Raw genomic sequence first — 18473 nt, 5'->3', positions numbered from 1 at the left:
GCCCCTAGCCTTACACTTTCTCCTACACACGCTAGCAAATTACCTGATCACCTACTCAGAGAGAAAATGGAAATCATTAGATAGTAATAACCTCAGCTTCCTGCCACCAAAACTACTTGCATGGCACTCAGCCCCTCCTTCCTTCTCATCACAATGGAAAAGACTAACAGAGCCTACTCTGTTCCTTGAGCGTTCCAACCCTTCCCCATCTCAGAACTGATTCACATGCTATTCCTGGAATGCTTTTAACCCCACTTTTCTGAGCTAATTCATGCTAATCCTTCAGGTCTTAACTTAAGTATCTCTTATTAGGTGAAGCTTTCCCTTATCTTCTCCTCTCCCATTATTTAGTTTCTTAGCTGCTGTATTTCCCCCTTTATATCAGTTTTAAACTGTAATTAAATAATTTGTTGTGTATAGTATTGTTCTTATTATTTCATGGAGCTTGAGGTTACAAAAAAGAGTCACATTTCTCTTTTTTCCCTTCAAAAACTATTTAAAATTTCAGGACTTGACTTAGCAATGTTGACAGGGATGCCAGTTTTAGGCGTTTCAGGGGATCGCCATTTGTCTCCCTCCAGGAGAAATACCAGTCAGAGATATCTCTTGCTCTCACTATTTAAATATTCCAGCAAAAATAAACAAGCCATATGCTTTGCTGAATAACTCTCTTATTAGTGATATTAGGGAGTTTAGTTGTTTTGCTAATGTGTCATCTTCTGCCATGGTTTCCATAATAGCTGTGACTGAGTTCAAGCAGCTATTGGAGTAATCAGCTCTGTTTTATACTAACTCTAATATTGACACCAAGTTGTTGGATATATTTATGCAAAAGATATGATGGACATGTCTCTGTTGTCTAATTTTTGTGTGTCAAAAGTCCACTTACCTCCAGCAAAATGAAACAATTAGATATCATTAGTAATGTTTTTATAGTTATGAGTATCAGCTAACTTTATTTTGGCTAGAGGCAAAGATTTATTTGACCTGTAACAACACTTGATATTGTATTAGTGCAGTTTTACTTATTTTAAGTAATAAAATGGCTGTTTGCCTGTAACAAGATGTGCTTATTCCTGGTTTTTACTTCAGAAATCCTCTGTAAACTGTGAAAACCACATAGTGGAATCTCTAGAATAGGTGGAGACCTTTAAAAACATTCTACTTTCTGAGCCAAAATTCCATCATAGTGTTTGAAGATCTGTACCTTCCTCTGCCAAGAAAAGCCACAGTGTATTTTCCATTCTTTCATACTCCTACAATAAAACATTACAGCCTCAACTCTAGATCTATGTTTTTTGCTGTTGAAGTTTTTTTCCCCATTCTGTTATTTTCATATATGAGTATGTGAATATATGAAATAGCTATGAAAATAATGACTGAAGTTATGTGTGTGAGAGTAAAAATAACCAAAGAAAGAAAAGCAGGAGTCCCGTCCCGTCTCCACCCTCCCCATACCCCCCCCAAAACAGACAGCTAGATAGACCCAAAAAAAAGGGGAAAACCTGAAGGAGAAATTAGATTATTTAACAGATGAGTTTTACTCTTAAATAGAAAAACATGGCCAGAAATACTTAGATATATTTAATCTGTCCTTGTGTTGTTATTGCTGTCAGGACAAAGGTCATAGCTCCTCATGTAGCAAGCAGATCAGACCATGGAACTCTTATTTTGATACTCTGGTCCCTTTCCTGGTACAGCCCTTGAACCGTGGTATAAAAGTAGGCCCGCCTGGGTGAGACAAGCACCTATGGAAAAACCCTACCAGAGTGTTCTGGGTTTGAAACACCACGACCCCTTCTCTTACTAGGGAAAAGTTTAACAACTTAGGAGAAAGAAGAGTGAATAGGTGTTCTAGGTAGCTCTGCCTTATGTTTTTCTTTTTAATCTAAAAATTGAATTTTATGTAAGATAGTGACACCCAAAGTTTTTAATCAGCAAAGATAATTTCTTTATCATTTTCTAATGATTGATTCTGTTTTGAAAATGATTTTTACTTGGGGCCCGCCCTGTAGCCAGGTGGTTAAGTTTGCGCGGCCCAGGGTTTTGCAGGTTTGGATCCTGAGTGCGGACATGGCACCGTTCATCGGGCCATGCTGAGGTGGCGTCCCACATGCCACAACTAGAAGGACCCACAACTAAAATATACAACTGTGTACTGGGGGGATTTGGGGAGAAAAAGCAATAAAAAAAAAACAAAAAAAAAAGATTGGCAACAGTTGTTAGCTCAGGTGCCAATCTTTAAAAAAAAAAAAAGAAAATGATTTTTACAAAAGAAGCTCATTAAGTACATGCTTTCTCCATTTTTAATGATCAAATACACATGCAAATACCAAATGAAACTTGTAATCAACATGAAATAACCAGTGTCATCATTTTGAGTTATAATCGAAAGTAACAAAACTGCTGCTCTAACATACCATCCTTAACTGTTCAGTTCCATTGAAGTCTTCTCAAGTGTTGAAAGTAGTCCACAGGTCCCCATTACTACTTTAATGGGGCTCAAAGAGTCTAACACCTGTTTTTGAAAAATCTGTATGAGAAAAGAAATTCTCCACTGCCATATCGTGACCTGATTCCTCTTGTCCATCGCTGGGCATTATTTGTTTTATTTGTAAAATGGGGATAATAATTGATTAACAGGCAGGGATCTGAATAAGAAAGCATTCTGGAATCTTTTCTAATTTTTTATTCAGTTATTTGTTCAGCACATATTTAAGTGCTAAGCACTGAACTACATAAAAGTAAGACTGATATGGGATCTGCCTCAATAGTGTTTACAATTTAGTTCATACCCGGTACTCTGGTGTTAATACTATTCAATTAGTTTCTGACTTTATTGTTGTATTTCATTCATATAGTACTGAATTTCATTGGCTTAGCTGTTTGGCATCTCTTCTGTCCTCACTGGGTTTCAAGTAGAAGGATTTTTATTTATTTATTTTTTTTTTTGAGGAAGATTAGCCCTGAGCTAACATCTGCCGCCAATCCTCCTCTTTTTGCTGAGGAGGACTAGCCCTGAGATAATATCCATGCCCATCTTCCTCTACTTTATATATGGGACCTGCCACAGCATGGCTTGATAAGCGATCCGTAGGTTCACACCCAGGATCTGAACCAGCGAACCCTGGGCTGCCGAAGCAGAACATGTGAACTTAACCACTGCACCACTGGGCTGGCCCCAAAGGATTTTTTTTTTTCCCCCAAGAAAGATTTCTAAAAGACCAAAGAAGAATCTAGCTATAAAAAAGATATAAGACCCCTTAGAAATAATCTTTTGTGTTAGAAACCATCCATATTGCCGCCTCAAAATGTCAGTTATTGCTTCCTAGAGTACTTTATCAGTTGTGTGCAAGGATTAATCTCTCTTTAAAAAACTAATGGGACTAACCTTAATTTTCTAAAAATAAAATTGCATATGGTAATGAATAATTTGTGACGTAACTTTAAGAAAAGCAATATAAGGCATGTGAATCATAATCAGTTTATTTTTTTAATAAGAATATGCAGATAGCTAAAATACATGTATTACATGCTTTTCTGGGGGTTATCAGCATTACATTACTACATATTTCTTTATACACATTCACACAGACATTTAGATTTGTAAATTAAATGATAATTTTTGTCTATTTGATGATCTCATGGTATAATAGCACCTAATATTAGAATCTAGAGTTCTTTATCATTGGGTGACACATAATAGTTTATTAATGAATAAAAATTATCCCAAAATAGTAACACCTAAGCTTACATTGTCATAGATGTTTGTAAAAATTATATAGTCGTATTCACAACTAAAATTTGATGAATAATGCAAAAATAAAATCTTAACAGTTTATTACCCAATAACAGTATTTGTCCCCAGTAGATTTATAGTCCAAATTAAGTATCCCAAGCTAAGGAAAAGACACCTCTGAAAGTATTCATTTTTTTTAACCTGTCACCTAAATTTTCATAGACCATTTAATGGTACTGAGGGAACTTCATGGATAAGATAATTTTGAGAGCAAGAAGGGAAACTCGTGATGCGCATATCTTATGTCAGAAACAAAACATTTTTACTATTGTTCTAGATGTGTAAAATGGCTTGAGGCTATCTTCAGAATAAGTCTCAACAAAATAAGCAATGTGATTACTTTAGAATTAGAATAGATCAGAGGGAAATTATGTAAGGAGTAAAGAAGATAGCTGAAAACCGGAAAGAATTTTAAATCTCTTATCCAATAGGAAATCATTAAAAGTAACATCACCTTAGAACAAGCAGTCATGTTAGCTAACCTTTTAAATTTGACTGGAGAGCTGTAAGCTTAAGAGAACTTTTCAGGGTTTAAAAGTGTAACTTTCTAAAACATGATGTGTACGTTTTTAATCAGTGAATGCAAGAAGAGACAGATTTTAATAATCATGAAGAAAGAAATCGTTTGGCAAGAATTTATTTATGGTGCAGACAACTAAAGTAAGGAAGGTGGTTATACGATTTCACATGTCTGAAATGGGGTGAGTGAAGTTGAAACTAGGTCTTACAAAGAACTACAATACAATGTCTTTGTGTTTAGACTTAGAATTCTCTGGCTCATAACTTTGGTTCAATGATGTGAGCTAAAATTGCCAAACATTTATTCTTTTATAAATAATTAGTTGTTTATTTTGTCTTTTAAATGATTTTCTTTCTTAATGGAAATTGAATTTTACCAAGCAATATGGCTACTAAATAATGTTTCTTCTTTTCTATAGGTAAAACTTCAGTCAGGAAACTGACAAAAAAGGTAAGCAATGTGGCGGAGTGAGGCGGTTTCTTTCTTTTTTTTTTGTAAGATAGAAAACAGCTTTTATAAGTTAAATTGAAATATTTTAATATGTTTATTCAAAGGACATCGAGGATGTACTGGCAGGAATCCAAAAAGCTGGTTGTGGATCTACGTTTTTTAGAGACCTTGGTGATAAAGGTAATGTTGATTTGTTGTTAAATTTCCATTTATGTATTTTATTTAACCAAAATAGTATTAAGGAATTAAATTGTGAGGTTTGCAACTGTATATTAGACAATATACAGTAGAGAATCTACACAGCTTATTTACCATGAAGGAAGAAGGATTGTGAACCTGTGCATCTTTACCGTGTTATTTAATAGATGTTTTAAGCCTCCTTGTTACCAGATCGAATGACGATATTTTATATTCTCCACTTGTGTGATCTCGGTATTTGATACTGTTATCTACTCTCACCTCAAAACAGTCCCCTCTTTTGGCTTTTATGACCCCATCCTTTCTTATATTTTCTTACCATCCTAGTTATTTCTTTTCTATCTCTTTTGATGAAATTCAACCAGAATCACCTAAACTGGCAAAATCAAACATGAGGTTATTCTAATGGGGGTGAGTTTGAAGGAAGGGATTGACTAGTCAATCCTAAAACAGCGTAAGAAATTCTGTATCTCATACGAAATAATAAGGTTTAACAGCAAGATTTAACAAACTTTGAAGAAAGTAGGAGACTACCTGCCAAATGAAGGTTGATGGGTTTTTTTGGTTGATTCTGGTTTTTTTTTTTTTCTTTTTAAAAGATTTTATTTTTCTTTTTTCTACCCAAAGCCCCTGGTACATAGTTGTGTAATTGTTTTAGTTGTGGGTCCTTCTGGTTGTGGCATGTGGGATGCCACCTCAGCATGGCCTGATGAGCAGTGCCATGTCCACGCCCAGGATCCGAACCAGCAAAACCCTGGGCCACCAAAGCGGAGTGGGTGAACCCAACCACTTGGCCACAGGGCAGCCCAGGGTGATGTTTTTGAGGCCTAGCATATGATGTGGGAGTTGAGATGTCAAAGAGCAGAAAGCAAACATTCATTTTCTTGATATGAAGAAGATAGTGAGTAGTGGTTGAGCTTATATAAAACAGATTAATGGAAGCCTTGAAAGCAACTGTGAGATTTGAAGAGAAGCTAGAAAGTTATTCTAGTTTCCCAAACTGTGTTTAGTTACAGTCTAAATTCTTCATACGAAGCAGGGCAGGGGGAGGAGGGGGATGCCTGTAGATTTTCTTTATTCTTTGCTTTAAATTGAGACTACTGATACATATATATCTCTATTGCTATATCTGTCTCTATATCTATATATATATATACACCTTTCTAACTATCAAGGAGATACATTTATCAACCTACTAAAGTGTTTTCCTCATTGGATAGTTCTCTTTCCCTATTCTTTACATAGCTGGAGGACTATTTATATCTCAGAATGAACAAGGGCATCATACATTTCCAAGATTTCTTGGAGAATGAAAAGCCAGTATTTCTGGATGATTGGGGGAAAGGCCCTTAGTGTGATTCACTATTCAAAAAATAAATAGAAAATGGAAACAGCAGAAAGTTTGATTTTTTTTGCTTTAAGCGAAGTCCGTGAGGCTATGAGTAGGAGAAATAGAGGAAAGATGATTAGCCAGAGCGGCTTTAAGAGGAACTAGAAAGAATAAATGACTGCAAGGATAGATAATAGAGAGAGCACGCACTTCAGTCGGAGAGAAAAGAATAAGAAATGTACACTGGGCAGCTGCAGGAGGAGAATTAATTTCCCACCTTTCACACAGGAGTGTATAAAAGAGCAGCCTTCATTAATAAAGGACTGGTAGGGAAATCAGGTCTTAAAGATAGGACTTATTGGTGACAAGAAAATTAAGCAACTGACAGGGAAATGAGGCAGAACAGCAGAGTTGCGTAATTATGAAGAGTTAGAAGAACCATGCAAGGGCAGAGTGGGAACTCCGACTGTCTTACCGTTTCTCCAGATGCTGGCTTTCCTGTGCTTGCTTTTATTCAACTCTGATTGGGGTCTCAGCCCTGACTCTTCACATTGTCTGTCCCTCCAACACATCTACTTTACCACAGGCTGGGTGAAAAGTGTCCTTAAAGTTGGAAAGGCTTCACAGGTTGAATACATGGAACCTCACAACTTCTGTGTATCTTGGAGTTTATAAGCTGCTTTAATAAAGATATTTCTATCTATTTCCAGGCTTAGAGTGGGAAAACCTGTAAACATCTGGCACAGTGCCCTGAGATCAACTGTCAATAAAAGATCTTATTTTATTAAGCAAATCCACGTGCCACAGGTTCTCCTGGAGTCTCTGAAACCACATCATCCCAATTCTCTGTGCTTCTCTTTCCATCATTGGCTTCTCTTCCTCCCTCTGCCCATTAAAAGTTGGTGCTTCCTGGGATTCTGTCCTTCACTTCCTGCTCTTCTGCTTCAGCGTCTTTGGTTTTAGCATCCGTGTATACTAATCACTCTCAACTCTCTTCCAGTATCTCCAGCCCAGGCTACTCTCCTGAGCTTCAGGCTTCTCTACACAAACCAGCTGCCTGACATCTGCTTGTGAATCTCTCAATTACCTTGAATTCATCATATCCTAAACTGAACTCACCATCTTACCCCTAAACCAACTCCTCCTTTATTCTTGGTCTCATTTGGTAGTAATACTGCTCACCCAGCTCATCGAAACCTGGGAAATATCTTTGAACCCTTTCTTCTTTTGCCCCACCCATCCTTAACCTGCGGTCAAACACAAAGTCTTTCTAATTTTGCCTCCTAAATATTTATTGAATTCGTCCTCTCTTCTCCCTATCTCTAGAGAACTTGCGGGAAACAGAACAAGAAAAAATCTTGAGGAAGGACTTAACAGTTATTTTTTAGTTTTTCTCTGAAATACATGAGTTGAAGTGTAGTTTTCAACTTAAAAAACACTAATATGAATATTTTATAGGAAAAATTCAACAAAAACTTTTTTCAGAAATATTCCTTTGTTTATATTAATGAAGTAAGAACTATCAAAATTTATAATGTATCAACTATATTCTTGAAATAAAATAATTCACCCACCATACATTATTATAAAGAAAAACAAATTATAATTATTATTCATTTTTTAAAAACTGAGCAGAATTCTCAATATAATACCATCCTCAAGGATGTACTGAATATAAATTATAAGATATGATGTAGGATATAAGTATATTTTTTCTTGTTTTTTTTTTTTTGAGGAAGATTAGCCCTGAGCTAACATCTGCTGCCAATCCTCCTCTTTTTGCTGAGGAAGACTGGCCCTGAGCTAACATCCATGCCCATCTTCCTCTACTTTTTATATATGGGACGCCTGCCACAGCATGGCTTGCCAAGCAGTGCCATGTCCTCACCCGGGATCCAAACCAGCGAACCCTGGGCTGCCGAAGCAGAACATATGAACTTAACCACTGCGCCACTGGGCCAGCCCAGTATATTCTTATGATGTGGTAATTTGTCTTTGGGGAACAGGGTTCTTAAAATTGCATTCACTATCAAGTCATATTTTAGAATGGTTCCAAATTTTAAATATTTCTAGAGAAACAGAGTAACTAACAGAATTTAATCATCTCTTCTAGTAGTCTTTAAGAATTCTTTAACAAATTTTTAAATATAAATTATTTAAAATACTTCCCTATTTAACATGCAATTTTGAAACATTGCCATTTAACAGCATTTATTTTACAATTAAATGTAACAAATATGTATTAAACTTTTCTCCTATAAAGTGCTGAGGTGTCAGTTTTCTTTAAAAGCGTTTTCAAAAGGCAGATACCTAGAATGCTGTTGTAGAACTATATTATTTATAGTCTGTCTTGAGAGTGTAGGGTACTGTTTTTATACTGTCTCTCAACTCTGTTTTTATTCAAGCTTTTTAAGTCAATATTTCAAAGAAAGACTCTGGAATTTCTTTTTCAATAAGTTCCCCTTGTGTAAAGGATATGTACCTATGTCTAGAGAAAAGAAAAGTGAGGTCTCCTTTTGGCACCAAGCCCAGTTCAGTCTAGCAATTTGGCCATTTTTTCACATTGTCATATTCCTTTGAAAATTAGAAAAAAGCTATTCACTTTTTGAGGCTGCCAAGAGATGAAATACTTTGATCTTTCAACTAACGTTAGAGCACTTCTCTCAGGTACGAGATATGACAAAACACATTTAATTTATTCTCCTTTTATATAAACACTGAATATTTTTAAGAAAAAATATCTGAAGACTTACTATAGGCTTTTTTATTAAAGAGAAGTACGCCTGCTCCAAAATAAAAACGACAACAAGAAAGTTGGTTATGCAAAAAAATGTAAGTCACTAAAAACATTTAAAATATATACCTAAAGTTACTGTTAGCTAAAACAATGAATTACGTAGACGCAAGATCTTTACTTGCCTTGCTCTGAACTATTTTTGTCCCTGAGTCTCTGCTTTATTTGATTGGGAGCTGTTAGGTTGTGGTCTTCCTTCCTTCAACAGTAAATACGTATCCACTGCCATCACCTGCTTCAAGCCTTTCTTCCTCATTTCTGCACTACCTTGGTAGCTTTATTTCCCATTGCTTCTTCCACATGAACATTGGTTCAGACAGACCATCACTTTTTGATTTTCTTATTCGGCTTCATCTATCTTATATGGCTTTCTCACTTATATCACACCAGCTTAATTAAAATTTTCACCCATCATTCAAAGACCATTTTTAGAATTACTTCTTGTATGACATCTCTGATCATCTGAACTCTGGAAATGATTTCACATTTTTCTAAAGTTCTGTAACTCCTATTATCAGTGGTATTTAGCGTTTTCTGTAAACATTTACATTTTGGCTTCCTGGTGGAAGTATACAGCACCATCTATTAAGAATTCTAGCCAAAAGTTAAATTTGAATCTGAGCAGAGCTCTGGATCTAAGTACCAGTCTGTGGAAAATAGAGAAATTAGAGGAACATGTGAAATGACACGAAGAAGATGCAATCAGCAAAATTGCCTAGACTATGAGAAACTCCCCAGGACAAATGATCAGGCTTCTTCAACAATTAAGTTGAAAAGGAAGGAAAAAAAGACAAGGGGGAACCTATAAATTAAAAGAGATTTAAGATACAAGAAACAAAAGAGAAAATTGAAAACTTTTGTGAATCAAAGTACACTATCAAGAGAGTAAAAAGGCTACACACAGGATGGGAGAAAATATTTGCAAATCATTTATTAGGAGTTACTATCCAGGATATATCCTACAACTCAACAACAAGAAAAACCAAACAACCCAATTTAAAAATGGGCAAAGGACTGGAATAGACATTCTCCAAAGAAAATATACAAATGGCTAATTCAAACATGAAAAGATCCTCAGCATCACAAATCATTAGGGAAATGCAAATCAAAACCACAATGCGATACCGCTTCACATCCCTTAATATCAAGGGAAAAAAAAATAAGTATTGGCAAGCATATGGAGAAAATATAACCCTTGTGTGTTTTTGGTGGGACTATAAAATGGTGCATCCACTGTGGAAAACAGTATGGTGGTTCCTCAAAAAATTACACATAGAATGACCATATGCTCCAGCAATCCCATTGCTGGCTATGTACCCAAAGGAATTAAAAGCAGAGACTCAAACAGATATTTGTACACCAGTGTTGCAGCATTAATCACAATAGCCGAAAGGTTGAAACAACCCAGATGTCCATCAACAGAGAAATGGATAAAGAAAATGTGGTATGTACATATAAAGGGATATTATTCATCCTTAAAAAGGAATGGAATTCTGATACATTCTACAACATGGATGAACCTTGAAGACATTATGGTAAGTGAAGTAAGACAGTCACAAAAGGACAAATATTGTATGATTTCACTTATATGAGATACCTAGAGTAGACTAAGTCATAGAGACAGAAAGTAGAATAGAGTTACAAGGGGATGGGGCAGAAGAGAAGGGGGAGTTAGTTTTAATGAGTATGGGATTTCAGTTTATGATGATGAAAATGTTCTGATAATTGTTGCAAAACAATATGAATGTTCTTAATGCCACTGAACTGTACATTTAAAAATGGCAAATTTTATGTTATATGTCTTTTATCACAATAAAAAAATGACTTGAGACCTATTAACCAAGTGTAATGCAAGGACCTTCTATGAATTTGAGCACACTTAAAATTTTTTCTGAAATGGGGATGTTTGTAACACTGATTTGAATTTGATGATATTAAGGAATTACTGATAATTTTTTAGGTGTGGTAAATATGTTTGGGGGAGGGAACAGTCCTTTTAAAGATACAGCCTGGGTTTTTTCTATGAAATGATATGTGGGATTTGTTTCAAAATAATCCAGTGGAGGTGGGGGGAAGGGATGAGAAAAGGTACAGATAAAGCAAGACCTACCATGAGTTGACAATTACTGAAGCTGACCTATATAGTTATCATATTATTCTCTCTACTTTTGTATGTAATTGGAGTTCTCCATGACAAAGTTTTTTTTAATGTGTGTTTTGCTATTATACCAAGCTTATGATCCAGAGGGAAAATTTCTTTAGCTTATCAGGAAGGTATAATTTATAAGATATTGTTTCTGTATTTCTTATGATTCTTTTTGTTGCAAGCACATAAAGCCAGATGCTATCTACTTGAGCCAGAAAGGAAGTTTATTTAGCAGCCAGACTTAGAACTAGCTTCAAGCCTAGCTTAATCCAGGGCTTAAAACATCACCACTGTTTATCTTTCAGGTCTGCCAATTAAAGATTGGCTCGATTCTCAGGCTCTAAACACTGGATCTCTGAAAGTTCAGGCACTGTTTCTGTGGCCTCACACTCCTAAGTGAAACATTCACACATCAAAGCCCGGGGGGGGGGGGGGGGGGGTTGGGGAGGGCGGATAAAATGGATGACCCAGCATTCTTAGAAATTCTGCAGTACCACTCAGCAGACAGGCCACTCTGAGGGGCCCAGCTTAGGGCATGGCCCACCCCTGAAGCAGTCCCTGCAGCCAGACTAATGCAACCTGCTCATTAGCTTGGGTCAGCTACTTGCCCATCCCTGCACCAATTCTGCAGGAGTACAATGATTGGCTTAGGCCAGTCAGCGTCTGCCTCCAAAGATGAACATGTGTTGTCATACCCAAACGGCATGTTTGAGAATGAGAAGGGAATGGTTTTCTGAAAGGAAATCAAATCACTGCTACAAAGATTTAATTATTTCATTTTAAATAATATAGTTTGACCTTTGGTATATCCAAATCTGTGTTATTCTACTGAATTTATAAATTTACTTGAGATTTTATGAATAGTAAAATTTGAGTAGAAATTACGTAAAGTGTCATGCAAATAAAATCTTTAGTGGATACTTTTTATTTGCTAGCCAGCATCCATCCATTCCTCCTCCTTACTAGTAATAGTAACATGATGAAAAATAGTATCTTCTTTCTTTTTTTTCAAGTATTAGTACTGAACTCTCTACTATAAAAGTTTTCAACTATCCCAAGGAGAGGTAATTTAAAGTAAAAGTGTGTCTGTTTTTAATTAGGTGAAGTTTCCATATACTGTGTGTGTGTGTGTGTGTATGTGTGTGTGTGTATATGTGTGTATGTGTATATATATATGTATATATGTGATTACTTCTAAACCATCTAAAACTTATTTTCTGATGTTTTTATTTTATTGTTTCAGGGTTAATTTCATATACTGAGTATCTTTTCTTGCTTACCATCCTCACTAGTAAGTATCCCACAATTTCTCGCAACCGTCATGTGGAATTTCCTATTCTTAACGAACAGGGTTTTGGAATTTTGGTATTTGTGTCTTTACCATTAAAAATATTCTTGGTACTTTAGTTTCTAAATCTACAAAATGATACTGTTGGATTAGATTACCCCTCTAGGTCTCTTTTACCTCCTTCTCACTATGGCTCCCCAAACTTTGTCTTCTTAGTAGAAGGCTTGTGGAACAGAAGAGTCAGACTTAGCCTTCACTTAGGAATATTGAAAAATCCTTTGACATTCTACAAAATTTCTGACGACTACTCTTCAAACTGTCAAGGTCATGAAAATCAAGGAAAGATTGAAAAGCCTTTACAGCTTAGAGGAAACTAAGGAGACATAACAACTAACTGCAACCTAGTTTCTTGTGTTTGATGCTAGAATAGAGAAAACAGCATTAGTGGAAAAATATGAAATCCAAATAAAGTCTGTAGTTTAGTTTAAAATGGTATGCCAGTGTTAATTTCTTAATTTTGATAAAGATACTGTGGTTATAGAAGAAATTGATGTTAGAGGAAGCTGGGTGAAGGGTATATGAGAACTCACTATAGTATCTTTACAACATTTCTGGAAGTCTAAAATTATTTCAAAATAAAAAGTTTTTTTAAAAAACCCTACTCTGAGAAAAGGAAATAAAGAGTAATAATCAATGTGAAAATAGCCAAGGTACTATAAGAATATAGGAAAGCCCCTAGTAGAGCTAAAGAAATAAATTAAGTTCTCAAATTAATTTTGCTTTGAAGGCAGAATGCTTAATTGCAGAAGAGCACACCTTTGAAAATTGTTATTATGAGATCTTCTTTTTCTCTGTTTAGACACTTAACATAGTTTCTGGTGGCTTTTTCACATTTCAAGATCTGTAGATCTGCAGATAATTTGCATTTCACCATTATTTAAATTATTCATTTTTCACCTGATTGCAGAACCCCATACTGGGTTTCATGTTGCTTTTAAAATGCTGGACGCAGATGGGGATGAGATGGTTGAGAAAAAGGAATTTTTTAAGGTGAGTAGATTCTAGTTGTTCTTGGTTTATCATAAAACACCTGAATGTGTGATAATTTTCCATTTCCATAAAAATCACAATTATACCCACTGTTTAGGTATGGAGTGTCATGCAATCATTTATACATTCAAAAGTATTAAATTTTCTATAATACAACCTTGAGGAAACCATTAAGGAACAAAGCATAAGATTCCAAAAAGGGAAATGAGCTTAAGCATCTGCATTTTTTAGGGTTTTATTTTTATGATTTCAGCAAATGATAGGTCTTCATATTAAAAATTGTTCTTACAGCCCTCTGCCCAAAGAAAAGAATAAGAAAAATAAAAACTTAAGCCTTCATAAAGAATGGGGGGAAAAATGAAAAACCACAGTAGGTAGAAATTGGTGCAAATTTTCCAGAAATTTGCTAAGGCTAATATTTGAAAAGCTATAAAGATATGTTTAAATGGTATTTCCTAAGACATAACTCTAGGACATCCAACCAGTAAATTTCACTCCATTCCAAGAAAATTGATGATAATATTAAAAAATAACTTCAGTACATGTAAACTGTTGGATATGTGCCAGTTAGAGTTAAATGTTTTTAACTTATTAGAGTACTTTAATGAAGAAATATTTGTCAGTTCTAGTCATCTTTTTTTTCTTCCAATCTCCAGTGTACTGGGAAATAGACAACAAAGCTTATTAAAATTATATATAAAATATAGTCTGTACTTGCACTGTCTAGTAAAGTAGCTAGTAGCCATATGTGGCTATTGAGCCCTTGAAATGTGGCTTGTGACTGAAACGTGAGTTTTTTAGTTTTAATTAATTTAAAGTTTGCATTTTAAAACTGATGTTCACTATTGGAAAATTTTTAAGTATGTTTGAAACAACTTGGTTATATGAATCTACTTTTTCAATTGTAAATTTTATGAAATCTAAGTACGGATCAAGTATTTCCAATGAAATGTGACATCTGAATTGAGATGTCCTGTAAGTGTAAAATACACACTAAATTTTGAAGAAAAAAGAAAGCAAGGTAAAATATCTCAGTTTTTATATTGACTACACAATGAAGAAATAACTTGGGGATATTAACTTTACCTGTTTCTTTACATTTTTGCTGAATTTTGTTTTATTTTTTTTTAAAGATTGGTCCTGAGCTAACATCTCTTCCCAATCTTATTTTTCTTTTTCTTCTCCCCATAGTCCCCCAGTACATAGCTGTATATTCTAGTCATAGGTCCCTCTAGTTCTGCTATGAGGGACGCCACCTCAGCATGGCTTGATGAGTGGTGCTAGGTCTGCGCCCAGGATCCAAACCAGTGAAATCCTGGGCTGCCAAAGCAGTGCGCACAAAGTTAACCACTCAGCCTTGGGGCCGGCCCTACATTTTTGCTGCATTTTAAAGAAAATGAAGCTGGAAACTGAAAATGATAAGTTAGTTATAGTTATACTTAAGCAAGAAAAATAACAAGTAATTCCAATCAGTGGCTCCACTCCGTAGAAAAGGGCTTGGTTCTAAAATGGATGTTTATTTAAGTTAATTAAAATGTTTATGTAGGGATCTTTATTTTTTCAAATGATTCCCCACTTTAACAGACTTTTTAAATTAACTCAACAACTACTGATACTGGCCACATCAGATTAAAATGTTTTCTACCACAGATCTTCCTAGACTTAGGATGAGATTACATCCCAGTAAACCCATCGTAAATTGAAAATATCATAAGTTGAAAATGTGTGTAATTCACCTAAACTACCAAGCATCGTGGCGTAACCTAGCTTACGTAAATGTACTCTGAACACTTACGTTGGTCTACGGTTGGCCAAAATCACTAACGCCAAGCTTTATGTATAAGAAAGTGTTAAATATCTTATGTAATTTATTCAATACTGTACAAAAAGTGAAAAACAGAATAGTTGTCTGGGTAAAAAAGGTTTTTTTCTCTTTTTTTGCTGAGGAATATTGCCCTAAGCTAACATCTGTGCCAATCTTCCTCTGTTTTTTGTATGTGGCACACCTCCACAGAATGGCTGGTGAGCAGAATAGGTCCACGCATAGGATCCAAACCTGTGAACCTGTGCTTAACCTGTGCCACCTGAGTGGAGTGTGCAGAACTTTAACCACTCGGCCATGAGGCTGGGCCCAGTAAAAAAGATTTTAAGTGTAGCAGTTGTTTACTCTCATCATCACGGTGCTGACTGGGAGCTGCAGCTGCCACTGCTCACCATCCCGAGAAAGTATCATACTGCCTATCACTAGCCTGGGAAAAGATAAAAATTCAAAGTACAGGTTCTACTGAATGTGTATCACTTTCCCACATTTGTAAAGTCAAAAGATGATAAGTCAGGGACCATCTGTATACTTTAAGCTAAAACGCTGAGATTTCCATCTGCTGCTTTACTGCCCACTCACATAGATATTCGTGTCATTTACCCTAGTTTCTCCCATATGCTTAGATTTATGCATTCTACACTCTCTTCCAGATAATTTCTAAAGATGTTAAAAATATCTAAAGATATGTATAAATCTAAATTTTGTGGGATCCTTCTGTTTTATAAATTTATTCTCTATTTCGAACCTTTTTTGCTATGTCCTTTGCTTCTAGTCTTTGAGAGAGTTTCTTATATATAAAACCAAATATTTAGTAATTAAATTTGCAAAGCTTGTGGTATGGAACCTTGTCAGCGGGATTCACTGAGTTATGATTTATATACAATAAAATGCACTTGTTTAAAGTATACAGTTTGATGAGTTTGGACAAATATACACCACATGAAATCTCGAGCCTTCCTAGTCCATCCCACCCAGAACGTGGATCACCCCTTTTCCAGAGTTCCACACTGTTTACACTCCCTGCCCAGCAATCACTTAGTAGCCGTCTCATTGATCAGATCTACTGTCACAGTATTCCAGTGCTTGTGTTCAAGTAACCCTTATTTTACTTAATAATGACCTCAAAGCGTAAGAGTAGTGATGTTGGCAATTCAGATATGCCAAAGAGAAGCCATAAAGTGCTTCCTTACAGTGAAATGGTGAAAGTTTTCAAGTTAATAAGGAAAGAAAAAAAATTATATGCTGAGATTGCTAAGGTCTACAGTAACTTTTATTACAGTATATTGTTATAGTTCTGTTTTATTAATGGTTATTGTTAATCTCTCACTCTGCCTAGTTTATAAATTAAACTTTATCATAGGTATGTATGTATTAAAAAACATAGTATATATAGGGTTCAGTACTATCCATGGTTTCAGACATCCAATAGGGGTCTTGGAACATATCCCCCGAGGATAAGAGGGCCCCCTGTAGTTATTTAAATGTACTCATTAATTCATCAAGAATTTTTCTATGTAGTCATGTACCGTGTAACAATGTTTCAGTCAATGACAGACTGCATATATGATGGGGTCCCATAAGATTAGTACCGTATAGGCTAGGTATGTAGTAGGCTGTATCATCCAGGCTTGTGTAAGTACACTCTATGATGTTCACATGATGACTAAATCACCTAACGACATATTTCTCAGAATGTATCCCCATCTTTAAGTGATGCACGATAGGAGTTAGTATGTGTTAAGCATTGTTCTATATATTTTTTACATTTTTAATATGGCTATTAAAAAATTTAAAATTACTTATGTGGCTCTATTATATTTCCATTCAACAACACTGCTTTAGAATATACAAGACTATAGATTCTAAGAAAATTTCATGTATATTTTATTGCATGCCTCTTATGACAATTGTTTCAAATGCTGCAAAAGATTTTTGTTACTCCTGGGTTTGCAGTTTAAGTAAGAAAGCTGGAAGATTCCAGGGATTGAAGTTGCCTGAAGTATACCTCTAGGTATATGAGATTTCAGTGTACTATTCAGAAAAACAGGTAGCAATCTTATAGAATTCATTTTCTTAAAGTGGTAGAAGTTATAATAGAAAGCTATAGAGAAAACTATACTACTTCAGGGATATTTGATCTATTCAAAATACATTATTTAGAAGAGAAACAGGTTTGTAAAAAAAAATTTTTCATTAGAAAGTCACTGTGAACAACATTAGCAAATCTGCTTATTCCCAAAGAAGCAGTGAGGGTAAAGTATTACCATTGTAGAACAGCTAGTTTCTGAAGGCAGCCTAGAATTCCACCAGGTTGAAGGTGCTTGTGAATAGACAAACTGGAAAGAACCAAGGATTTTTAGGTATCGCAGCTCTTACTCAGGACCTCAGGGTAAAAAATACTCAAAAAGCAAGGAGGAAAGGAAATCCTAGACAGTCATCATAAATTTATCTTTGAATTTAATTCCATTCAATCTAAAGAAAGAAGAAGTAACAATATTGTTCTGTTTGCCATGAACAGTGATTAAATAGCCATTATCAGAGGTCCCTTGAGAAAATAAACTATAAAATCGAGACCACTGTAAAAACATTGTTGCTGTTGTGTGTCATACCCAAAATGTGAACAGAGACACCTAAGAAGTGGATTCCCTGGTATGAACTGTACGCTGCTGTCAGGAGAAACCAGCAGGCAGTGGTTAATGGAGATAATTGCACTTCAGTGTTCCAAAATTCATCTCTGGCCACAGCATGAAAGATGAATTAAAAGAGGAGAGATTGGAGGTAAGGAGGCTCCCTAGTCTGTTGCAATAGTCCAGTTTTACAACTGTGAATGAAAAGTAGGAAAACAATCACAAGATATTATGGAATAGGCTCTTTAGAACCTGGCTTCCAATTCGATAGAGAAATGAATGGAAAGAAATAATCGGTGGTCATTCGTTTTTCCAGCTAGCCTGACTAGGAATGATGATAGTACTAATTGGTCAAAAAGAAAAGAAGACTGTGACTATTTCTTATTGAGGGTTGTTTATGTCCAACATATATTATTGAATCTTTACAGCACCCTACAAAACTAGTAGTA

General features: G+C 35.4%; 1 protein-coding gene across 1 annotated transcript in view; it reads left to right on the top strand.

The window, feature by feature from the left end:
- The window catches only part of MICU2 (mitochondrial calcium uptake 2), a 134627-nt gene that overhangs the window by 57607 nt on the left and 58547 nt on the right, over window positions 1-18473 (top strand). Inside the window, exons 3-6 of the mRNA XM_023621384.2 lie at window positions 4738-4769; window positions 4874-4949; window positions 12481-12528; window positions 13493-13575. Of these exons, the coding sequence (XP_023477152.1) occupies window positions 4738-4769; window positions 4874-4949; window positions 12481-12528; window positions 13493-13575 (239 nt within the window). The remainder of the gene's footprint in view (window positions 1-4737; window positions 4770-4873; window positions 4950-12480; window positions 12529-13492; window positions 13576-18473) is intronic.

The sequence above is a fragment of the Equus caballus genome, chromosome 17 (genome assembly GCF_041296265.1).
Source record: "Equus caballus isolate H_3958 breed thoroughbred chromosome 17, TB-T2T, whole genome shotgun sequence".
Lineage (NCBI taxonomy): Eukaryota > Metazoa > Chordata > Mammalia > Perissodactyla > Equidae > Equus > Equus caballus.
Note: the sequence above shows the minus strand (reverse complement) of the source record. Positions and strands in the feature narration are given on the sequence as shown.